Source organism: Phytophthora parasitica, assembly GCF_000247585.1.
Source record: "Phytophthora parasitica INRA-310 unplaced genomic scaffold supercont2.35, whole genome shotgun sequence".
Taxonomy (NCBI): domain Eukaryota; phylum Oomycota; class Peronosporomycetes; order Peronosporales; family Peronosporaceae; genus Phytophthora; species Phytophthora nicotianae.
The window spans coordinates 266,090-277,066 of record NW_008649021.1 but is presented as its reverse complement, the minus strand read 5'-3'; the positions used below and the strand labels follow the sequence as shown (position 1 = coordinate 277,066).

The window sequence follows — 10,977 nt, the reverse complement described above, 5'->3', positions numbered from 1 at the left end:
TTGGAAACCACCGTCGGCTACACCCAGGGCAATGTGGACAACCCCACGTACCGGCAGGTGTGTACAGGCCGCACTAACCACGCAGAGGCCATCTGCATCGTGTATGACGAGTCTCAGACAAGCTACGAGGCGTTACTGAACAAGTTCTGGGCCATTCATGACCCAACCACACTCAACCGTCAGAAGAATGACAAGGGCACGCAATACCGCTCGGGAATCTACTATCACAGCGAAGATCAACGTAAGGCCGCACTGGCATCCAAGGAGGAACACCAGAAGACGCTGATTAAGCCTATCGTGACGGAGATCATGGAGGCGAAGCAGTTCTGGGATGCGGAGGATTACCACCAGAAGTACCTGGAGAAGGGGGGACAGTGTGCTGATAAGGGCTGTGAGACGCCTATCCGCTGCTATGGCTAAAATGCCGTAAGTCGGTCGGTCCGTAGTGTTTTAAATGAATTGGATTTACTTCATATATTATTTGATTTCTAAATACTAGTTCAGGTTACCTGGTCAAATTTTGCGTCTTGACAGTGAATGAGCTGCGCTGACGCTGTGCGGTCGGTTGAGGTCGAAGGATGCAGATTTTAAAGTCTTCTGGTGATGTCTTGAAGTTCTTTCTTATAATAACACTACATAGTAATGTGTGCAGCCCCCATACCTTCTGGCTACTTTCCGCTGATCTTCCCAAACTCAGCGCTCTCCAGTCGTGTAAACACCTCGCCAATTCGAGAAGCAATACAGAGTAAAAGATCCATCTCCTTGCTGGTGACAAGCAATACACAAGTCGCGTTCGGTCGCACATCCAAGGATGGCCCAGCATGTTCATCACACGCCCAACGCTACAAAATCAAAAAGACAAATGACGGACTCTATTCAGAACCGCATCAGGTTTCTAATAGCAACATTCTATAGATGTACAAAAATACGACTCAAATAGAAAACCGCCTTTCTCTCACTTGGTAGCCGAACAACTTTGAGTGGCATGCCATTTTTTTTTTTTTTTCCAATCTTTGTCCTGTGTAATGCGATCGCGGCGCGAGGAGAAAAATAATTTGAGGATTATAATAAATTGCATGAATGTTTAGTGAAAAAAAATGAACAAGATGAAAGATGGATATGCTAAAGATTCATTTGCATAGCGCTCTATGACGCATACGATATGCAGTGGCCTCTACAGTGCTCTTACAATAAAATAAAAAAAATGTACTGGGCTTCACAGAAGCACATAATAATCATTGCAATATACCAATAATAAATTATTCAATTATTTTGCTGTATTGCAAGGGTCAGGACGGGGCAGTGGTGTGAGATTGACCCTATCACGCCACTAGCTTGGGTTTGAAGCCCACTGCTGCAGAGAAGGCTGGCGACTACCATGCAAGCTGGGTTCTTTTAGCCAACCAAATATAGCCGGCGACGGCAAGATACGAGCCAGCCTGAGCAGCAGTTTTGTTGGGTTCTGAAAGAAAACATAGAACTAAATTTGGACGAATACAAAATAAGGAGTCTAACCCTTTTTTTTTCTTCGACGGCGTTGTAGCTCTCAAGTTTCTCGTGCGCGAACTACATTCTAAGCATCATCAATGCCAACAAGCGAGGTGAAGCTCCAAAGGTCGCGATTCGCTCGTAGAAACACGAGCATCTCAAAGTTCCCCGGGTAGAGGCCGCCTCTACCCGGGGCGCTTATGGAGCCTTCGTTCCATGATGTTAAGGAACACAGACAGAGCTCTGTACAATATCTCATGAAGAATGTTTTCGTTGGTACCGAGCCGAACGATAAGCAATGTCTATGCTGTAGTAACAACGTCGCTACAGCAGTAAACAAGGAGTTAGTGGGGGCGGTGAGTTGAGTCTTACCTGTCTGGTTCGCTCCATTATCGGCCCTGAAGGTGTTCGATGGAAGGACTCGGAAAGGAATGCCAGCACTGTCTGCCATTACGTACGATCTTGACATGCCTTTTTAGTGGCAGAACATGTACGCTGGTACATTCAGTCGTTTTACTTTTTATTTTCAGTATTAAGAGACTTTCGATAAATGCAAAAAAAGCGGTATCAAAAGTACTTATCATGTTCATACATGCATTTATTTATTTTTTCTCGACTTACCTCGAATAGTATGAGTATACATTCACAAAAGTAGCAAGCACTAAACTCATCAACCTCCATCTTGCCATCGTTGTCCTCCACTTTGTGGTTAGCCGTGGCATCAATAGCTTCTTGTAGAGGTCCCCTAATTAGAGACCACGCAGTGGAATGGTTTGACCCCAACTTTTAGTCCAAAGCGTGATTCCCGAAGAGGCAGTGCGTCTCGGATGGAAAAGTTTGTTTGACAACTTCCCACAACAGTCGCTGCTTGTCGATCACACCTTTGTCCTCTTCTTGTGCATCAGACAAAGCGCTTTCAAAGCACTCAACGCAAGAAACATCGAACACAATGAATCCTCGAAACTTGGTGTCGTGTTGCTCTTGTTCTTGTCTCGCTTGGACAAGACCGTGTAGCGCATCAGTTTGAAGCTTAAATGAGCAAACAAAATACTTTTCAAGCGCGTACATGAGTATGGCGTCGACACGCGTAAGCTCGGGGAAAAGATAGTAATCGTGCATGCCACGCAGCGCAGTTGTCCTCTTATCGGTCACAAGTTTGGCGTGTTCCTCGTACTTCTTGTGGGCCGATTTGAACAGATTGTGAATGCTCTCCCAAGAAGATGCGATTGTCGGCAGCAACCGTGCGCTCTGTTTGCCTAGCAAGAAGTTTCTTGTTTGCGTCGAGCACGGCAGACTTTAGGCCCTCAATCTTATCATTTCTATTCAGTGCGCTCATGCACAAACCCCAGATCCGCTCACATTCCTCCAAGTCTCCAACGGCAGCAACTTGCCTGTAGGATCATCGTAACAAACGGTTACTTGTTCGGCTTCGTCACGCAGCTCTCTCTTCCGGGTTTCAAACCCACACTCAGTAGCTCGAAGCATGGTCTCCTGTTTCCCCGTTTTGATTTTTTGATTATCAACGATACGAAGTAGCATTTGTTCCAACATCTGGACACGCTCGAGAGACTCAGTGTGCCATTGACTCCACTTCACAGACTGTACACGAAACGCATCAATGCACACTCGTAACACAGTGGCTGGTGTTGACTCCACGCCAAGCTTTTATCACAACGCGAGGTGCACCAGTGGTTCGCTCGGCTCGCTCAATTCCGACCTTGGTTTCCCCCATGATCTGGCGGTAGCAATTGCCCGCGAAGTTGAGCGCAACTGCGCCGTTGTCTGCCCCCGGAATTACCTTGAGTATGTCCAAGACCCACTGAACGCACGTGTCTAGCGTCACTGTGCTAGGCTTAAGATTTTGTCGGATCTTGCTTACTTGGGAGATTGTGTATTCCAAGTGCGCCACTGTCTCCCCGTCATAAGGCAAATTTAGCAGAGCAAAAAGCTACTTCTCCCAGGTAGGATACTTGGTGGCTCGAGTCAGCTCAGATTTTCTAATGATCGCGAGAATGAATTGCTTGATTGAGTCGTCGAGTCAGTGCGTAACATCATCGTATCTGCTGTCTGCGGTTCTTCGCTCCGATTCAAATCGGTTAACGTTTCTTCAGGTTGCGATGCTCGTAGCAATTTGACGAAGCTGTCTTCATCCGGTGTTGGCATTTTCTCGGTAGAGAGTTGCAGGCCGTCCTCACTGGTAGCACTCTCCTCTTCATGTAAGTGGGGCTTCAAACGTTTAAGTGGAGAGAGAACTAGATTGTTGTTCATATCCCACTTCTGGACGAACTTAGGTAATTCACCCATGCGATTATGTTTCTTCAGGGTGGACTGTTCATGAAATAAAGTACGACAGTTTAGTCATGACTGAGAATACAGATAACACAATACCACATCAAGTCGAATTACCTTGCGCGAGGAGATAAACTCCATGCGTTTCTTCATGTGGCGCTGCTCTTCATCATTCGCAAGCACCACTTGCTTGCTGACAAATAGTATTACCAATGTGCCGACATCCTTACACTTCAGCTGGTCCAGCGTGTTGTCTCCCCACACGTGAGTCTTTATGTGACCTGGTTGATAGTACTCGTTGTAGCCATCTACACGATCACCGATTCGTAAGCCTGCTTGATTCGCCACGCTGTCATTGTCGACGTCACGACACTCGTAGTAGCACCTTTCCTGGGGCACCATCCTCCCCACTGAGTGATTCTCGACCTTAACATCACCCGACTGGACTACTTTGCCGACTCTAAAACCAAGTGTCCGTTCTTCTGCTCGACGGTACACGTAGATCTAACCAGGATGTGTGTGAGCTAGTGAAGAGGATAAGCAAAACAACAAAGACGGCAGGAAGAAGGAGCGCTTACCAACCAGGGCTGTGGAAGATAATGATTGTGATTGTGAGATTGACAATCACAATAATTGATTGTGTTGAGATTACAATCACAATCTTAATATTGATCCAATTTCGCGCGTTACCGGAGCCAATAGAACCCGCTAATATATGGTTCCACCGATTAGACAACTCAAACCGAGCCCACAGGAAGTCCCGCAGCTTACGCTGGCGCCAATGACGAAATTGGCGCCATACAGAGACGTAAGGCAGGTCCGCATCAGCCACGTCATTTTCATATTCGGCCCCAGCACCGCCGACCAGTCACAAGCAGTCCACACGACATGAAGAACGCAGAGATCGTCCGCCTTCTCTACAACAACCCCGCTAAAAGGGAGCGCACATGCATCATTGCAACGAAATGGTTAAGCAGAAAAGAATGCAGGCTACACGAATCTGATAAATCATTTAAGTGGCATCATGCTGCGTTACGAGCTGTCGCTGAAGGGTGAATGGAGCGAAACTATCAGCCGATTAGCAGCATGTTTGTTCGTAAAGATGCTGCTGATACGTACGGATGGGCGAAGTTGGTTGCGCTAAAAAAAACTTTCCTTTCGCGCATGTGGATGACCCTGTCATCCGCGCGGCCGTTCGCTACAAAGCAATGGATCGGGCAACACTTTTCAAACCGATGACGGCTCGAGTGGGAGTTATTGACATCAAGATTAGCAAAGATATCGCTGGTGAAAAGTTTGTACTGGTTTTGACGGTTTTACCGACTCAGCAGAGCGCACGATTGCAATTTTTGCTGCGACCAAAAAGGATTATGCTTTTTGGTTTTTTCACCTTTTCAAGATAAACGTTCAATGACGGCTGCAGAACATATCGATTTTTTGGACATGATATTAGGTCAAAAAGGTCTCCCAATATCCGACATGGTGGCAGTCGTAGCTGACAACATGGAGACCAACAAAGCCATCGCTCGGAGAGTCCATGTCCCTCTTGTAGGGTGCGCAGCGCACCGTTTCAATCTCGCTGTACGAGAGCGTCTGCACCCGCACATGAAACTCATTAAAAATAGTGAGTGCACTCATGAGGAAACTTAAAACTGTGAAGCGGATCGCCAAGCTGAAACAAAACGGCTGTGATCTCAAGCCCGTACCATTCCACGAGTTCCACTGGAGCGGTTGTTACAAAATGCTACAGCGATTTGAGGGCGTTCGCCCTTCTTTACATCTTTTCAGAGACGATTGCGGGGCGGATCGAGATATTCCGGCAGGTGCTAGCCCCACCGACTTTCGCCGAGTTGCGTTAGTGGATCTAATTCCGTCTGTGAGCAAGCAGCGCAAAATCGCTGCTTTACTGGACGAGACGACTGCATTTGATGTCATTACTGGAACACTTCAGCGCGACGACATTACAGTCGCAGCTGTCCGTGACATTTTCGATATTGTGCTGGATGATTATGATGGTATTTAAAAATATCTGGCGGCCGACACAAATATTATCGAATTTCCACTTTTTGAAAGTGGTCTTGCTAAACTCCAAGCTGGTTTAGATACAATTTTGCAGCGAAATGAAAAAAGCGTTAAGTCGTCTCCTAGTCACCTCGCAAGCTGACTCTCAAACCACACCTTCCACCGCGACCATAACGCTGTCAAAGCGTAAACGTGTTGCCGATGTGCTCGATGAGAAGATTAGTAAGCTCAAGCGCAGTGGACCACAGTCAAAATTTATCGATGCGGGTTGGATTCCACCTACGTCGGTAGCTGCTGAACGCTTTTGCTACAGTCAAGAGTACTGTGGGCCACTTGCCGTGCCATCGCAGCATGCGCGTCGTGGATTTACACCTTTGCCAGACTAGAATACAGAGTAGCGACATCGGAGATAGTCTGCGTGGCTCACATAGGAGCTATTGTCAGAAGGAAGGTGGGACCATACTAATAAATATAGAATTGCTTCACCAAAAGGCCGTTCTTTGTAGGGAATGATTGATCGCTGTTGCTCCTCGCGCTATCGTCTCACTTGCGAGTGTCTTATCTGATATCGGTGAGAGTCGTACATTGCGGATCCAACGCAACGGAAGGGTGTACAAAGGTCTCAAAGAAAGAGAAACTGGATGCTAGAGGTCAAGCATGTTCAGGTTTGGTGAGATGTGAATCTATCACTGGAAGACGTTGATCACACTCTGAAGTCCGAGATACTCAGCTACTAATTAGTGTAAACAAATAGTAGAAGCTCCTATAAGTAATGGAAATCAAGGGTTCTCCTGGTACACCTGTGTTAGTATCACAATGTTTAGCTGTTTCGGATGAGTTGTACACAATAACACTTCCATACTAGTGTGATCGCTTTTTCGGTTTGGAGCATCTTGCCCACACGTAGTAGAGCAATATTCATATCTTCCCGGTGCTTGATTGAATTGCCAAACGATTGTCACGACGCTGAATTGTGCAGCTTAATCCTTAGCGTCGAAAAGAGATTTTCTTAATGGATTCTTAAAGGACAATATCTAGGCTCTTTTCACCGGTGCTAGTTCAAAGCGGACTCATAAAAGGTGTTGAGGAGTGGACGTGATGCTATTAGACACGTCAACACAACTGTGCATCAAGAATTGGATGAGCCATCCATTTTGTAACAGCACGGGGAATGGCATCGGATTGCGCAAATTATCTTCCGAGACGAGGGTTAGCGGTGAATATGTAGGCTCATATCGGGCTACTTCTTTTTATCTACTGCATTCATAAAATTGAAGTCATACTCACGCGGTAAGCTTTCTTACATCTCCTACATCCACTTAGGAAGTTGTCGTTTATTAATGTATCCACTCGGGATTCCGCCAGTGATGTTCACAAGTAAGTTTCTCCGCTTTCAATTATATATTTTTAATGTACGTTACATAGAACTGTATTTTTAATTAATGATTAATCCCAAGTCATATCGACCATAATCGCAGAATTAAATGTATTAACAGTCCCCGTACGTATTTGCTGAGCCATGTTTCTTGTGGAAACCATAAGTAAATACTGGCCGTTTGTGTATTGTACTCGCTAAAATTGTAGTTTTGTAGTAAGGGAGTGGTCATGTAGGTTGGTTTGTTTGCATGGGATCTGTGTGGCTTTGTTGAAAAATTTTCAAGTGTTCGCCACACAGGTACCTACCGCGTCGTGCAGAAACGGTTTGTTTCTTCGTTTTATTAGTCACAATGGTAATGTTAGCAGATTACCCAAATTTGTATTAGGAGCATGTATTCTGCAGTGTAAACCTCACCTTGCACTGTAACCTCCTTTATCCACACACGTCAAACTTCTTCCATTTTGGTGTCCTCTGCGCTTGATAAACTCAGATCTGTTTGCATGCGTGTTTTTTTTTTTTTTTGGGGGGGGGGGATTATGCAAAACTGTCTAAGATGAACTCGTGTATCGTGATATCCTGTCGCATTTGATAGAATTTGGTTCCACCGAACTGGTAGACCTACTTTTTGTTTAGTCCCTTTATAATACTGTCTAGCTTGAAACTTGATAGAATGTGGTGATAGATAAAACCCAGTCGAATGTGGTCAAAATCAAAGTTTTGTTTTACCTACTGGTAGTACAGTGCGCGTTGAAACTATATTCGCACTCGAAATTTGGCTCTTGGCAGGCCACGCCATTGTTGATAGACCTTCGTGAGTCTTGCGGTGTGGATCGATGCATTATCCTGTTGGAGAATGGGCTCTGAATTGCCCATTTTGAGGTGAAGTTTGTCCAGGTACGGTAACAACATTTCACGCAGTATTTCTGTGGCTTAGCAGCCTTCCCTTCAGGAAAACTTCCTCAGTGTTGTCGTACATTGACACACTCGCCCAAATCATGACGCTTCCCCCGCTGTTTACACGCTTGGACATCAACTTGGGCGATACTCTGGTGTGGTGCCAGTAGCAACGGTACCCGTCAGGACAGTCTAAATTGAATTTCTTTTCGTCAGTAAACATTACGCGCCTCCAATATTTGCTAAATTCTGCAAATTTATTCGCAAATTTTACTCTGGCCACCTTGTGGTGTGGCTTCAGAGCTGGAGCAGGTTTTTACTTTGAGTACTTGGCACTGCGATGCTTGTGTAGCACTCGTATAACCGTGGATCCACTAGAACGGCTTGGTAAGCGCTCTGCAATTTTCTTTGCAGATAGGATTCGACTTACAGCGAGTAGAAAAATCTGTCTGACATCTCTCGTGCTAATAATCGATCGTCTGCAGACTTGAGGAAGTTCCTTATGGCCCCATCAATGCGTTTAAGGCGTTTAGCTATCTCGCGGTTGCTCAGTTTGTCTTCCTTGTAGATTTGGATGTGCTCACACTCGGCGCAGTCAAAAGCTTCCATCGCGGCATCGGTAGGAGACAGCTGGTTATTTTTTGCGTTCATTTGCGTAGGCGCAACTATTTACAAAAATAACTCCGCAATCTTTTCTTATTTAGAATTTTACATTGTGCGCATATAGTTTTGACGCAACCTCTTTACATTATATTTTCGACTGCGAAACAAAAATTGCTGCTTGTCCAGTCAGACTTTCTGGGTTGTATGACCATTTTTAATCAAGTGTTTTAGCGTTTATTTTGATGCAAAGTTGCCAGTACTAGCAGAGAATCGACAATTTTCGAGTGCGTATATAGTTTTGACTCGCACTGCAAGAATCCATGGTACGTATCGACATAAAATCGCATGCTTGTCCATTCTAAGCTGATTTCATCGGAAATCAGCTTCTGAAAGGGTCACAGTCGAGACCTTAGAAAGTCTGGTACATCGTCAGATATTTCCATATATTTCCAGATGTGAAATATTTCGTTCGGATCTCACTAAATTTCAGAAACGTGCACCACATCAACCGTCTTAATATGATCAACTTGCTATACTTGATCAAAACAATTTCTACGGCCTGTATTTAAGGTTTATCTGTAGTAGCATTTAAGTTATATGTGGTAACATACCACTGATAAGTGGCGGTTGCTCGTGGCCTTCGTGCCGACCAGAGTGCCAGCCAGACCTAAAACCAATAGCCACATCTTATAATGGCTACTTTTATCCTGTTTTTTTCGGACAAATATATGGTCGGCAATTTAATTTCTGATGGTTATTTGAGGTAGTTGGAAATTTGCCCAACTAATATTGAGCAGATGGGTGAACATCACAGATTATATATTTATCGAAGAGGTTTTTCGGTAACAGATACGATTTGGCATGCTCTTCAGATTTAATGGAGCGGTTTCTTTAAGGTATGTGATGTTTGGCCCGTACGATCCCTGGATAGATAGACTCTAGATTTAAAACCTAGAGAATTATTGCTCTATAACTTCTAAAGGGTTAAGAAAAATCTGTACAAATCCAGAGCTGTTCTGGGAGCTTAGTTGGGAGTAGATATTGCGCGCAATATCTCGTAGCTCGCTAGTCAAATTGCACCACGAATAAAAAAGGCGTAAGTTGGTCTGCTTAGCGCGATCTGAGGACTAAATGACTTGGCGGTCTTATTGAATCTATGCCAGTGGTATCATGATCATTGGCGCCGGGAATACTGTCATAACCACCACGGTGGATCGTAGGAACGCGACAACAAATACTTCCCACGTCCTATTATTAAGTAGTTGGTAATACCGGCGTTAAGAATCCGCTCCGTACATGGTGGCACCTCCATGGTGGTGCCGTACGCGAGGTGTTCATCTCCAACCGCATACACTGGACTAGGGTAAGTCAGCGACAGCGATGGGCTGAATACAGCACCAAATCGGCCACCCGAGTAGATATATCGTCGGGTTTAACCAGCTTGAGGATTAAATTCGGCAATATCTCTACTCAAGTGGCCGATTTAGTACGAAGCTAACACGGTACGTTTCCAGCCACCGTGGTTGGTCATCTCATGGCTGCACCGCACCAGTAGAGATGTCCTTTCGTCCCCTCTGGCGATTCAGTGTTGGTTGCATGCATTTGCATTTGCTTGGTACATACGGACTATCGCACAAGATAGTGTCCAAGCGAGGGCTAGAATAATTCGCCCAGAGTCTACGTTCGAAGTAATAGCACGAAGTATCCGTATGTTCATGACAGATCATGGGATCAGATTCTGAATCCATCATCTGTCACGAACATATCACCAATCCTGAAAAGTATTCATCAATCCGGCTTAAATTACATGTACGGCACATTGTTTGCATGATATATTAGCCATTATCGTACTCCCAATGCCGGTACTAATAGTGAACTCGTACGGAATAGATACTTGGGCTACAATCTATAGCCTCCGTAGTGCTGGCACAAATTATAAGAACTTAAGATTATGGCTGCAACAATTGCAATCAAAAGTGGTCACGCGTCGATTCCGGGTCTTTTTTTGTTAAAATCTGACCAGTGTGCGTATCGTGCTTGGTGTTAAACGTAGGCCTTGCATGTTGAGCAAACAATCGCGCTTTTGATTTCAATTTACTGGAAATAGAGTAAAACGTTGTTTTTATGTCAGGTCAATAGTCGTGACGTAGGTGATGCCGGAGTTTTTCAGTTCGAAAGTTGCCTCCCGACCTCTGTCCCATGGAACGGCGCATTAGCCATCTACCTAGACATAGCCCGTATTAATAGATAGCGTTAACTCTGGCCTGGTTCGACGTGTCACGGTCGTCAAATAATACCCCCCC

The 10,977-nt window shown here is 45.1% G+C and overlaps 6 protein-coding genes across 6 annotated transcripts in view; 2 read left to right on the top strand and 4 right to left on the bottom strand.

Annotated features, from left to right (window-relative positions):
• PPTG_12655 (peptide-methionine (S)-S-oxide reductase) overlaps positions 1 to 420 on the top strand; it is a gene marked incomplete at both ends in the record, with an annotated part of 3,861 nt that extends 3,441 nt beyond the window's left edge. The window contains one exon of the mRNA XM_008909809.1: positions 28 to 420. Within this exon, the coding sequence (XP_008908057.1) occupies positions 28 to 420 (393 nt within the window). The remainder of the gene's footprint in view (positions 1 to 27) is intronic.
• Positions 421 to 444: 24 nt separating this feature from the next.
• On the bottom strand, positions 445 to 951 carry PPTG_23318 (hypothetical protein). The gene has a single exon (XM_008909808.1). It carries the CDS (start codon positions 827 to 829, stop codon positions 506 to 508), a length of 324 nt encoding a protein of 107 aa, XP_008908056.1. The 5' UTR covers positions 830 to 951; the 3' UTR covers positions 445 to 505.
• Positions 952 to 2,274: 1,323 nt separating this feature from the next.
• PPTG_23317 (hypothetical protein) lies at positions 2,275 to 2,973 on the bottom strand (the record flags this gene model as incomplete). Its single annotated transcript, XM_008909807.1, has 2 exons — positions 2,275 to 2,736; positions 2,833 to 2,973. 2 exons carry the CDS (start codon positions 2,971 to 2,973, stop codon positions 2,275 to 2,277), a joined length of 603 nt encoding a protein of 200 aa, XP_008908055.1.
• Positions 2,974 to 3,471: 498 nt separating this feature from the next.
• On the bottom strand, positions 3,472 to 4,179 carry PPTG_12654 (hypothetical protein; the record flags this gene model as incomplete). The annotated part of the gene is made up of 2 exons (XM_008909806.1): positions 3,472 to 3,816; positions 3,895 to 4,179. 2 exons carry the CDS (start codon positions 4,177 to 4,179, stop codon positions 3,472 to 3,474), a joined length of 630 nt encoding a protein of 209 aa, XP_008908054.1.
• A 1,077-nt stretch (positions 4,180 to 5,256) lies between these two features.
• Positions 5,257 to 5,800, top strand: PPTG_12653 (hypothetical protein; the record flags this gene model as incomplete). Its single annotated transcript, XM_008909805.1, has 2 exons — positions 5,257 to 5,358; positions 5,438 to 5,800. 2 exons carry the CDS (start codon positions 5,257 to 5,259, stop codon positions 5,798 to 5,800), a joined length of 465 nt encoding a protein of 154 aa, XP_008908053.1.
• Positions 5,801 to 9,083: 3,283 nt separating this feature from the next.
• PPTG_23316 (hypothetical protein) lies at positions 9,084 to 10,401 on the bottom strand (the record flags this gene model as incomplete). Its single annotated transcript, XM_008909804.1, has 4 exons — positions 9,084 to 9,092; positions 9,286 to 9,341; positions 9,971 to 10,027; positions 10,224 to 10,401. 4 exons carry the CDS (start codon positions 10,399 to 10,401, stop codon positions 9,084 to 9,086), a joined length of 300 nt encoding a protein of 99 aa, XP_008908052.1.
• Positions 10,402 to 10,977: the final 576 nt, after the last annotated feature.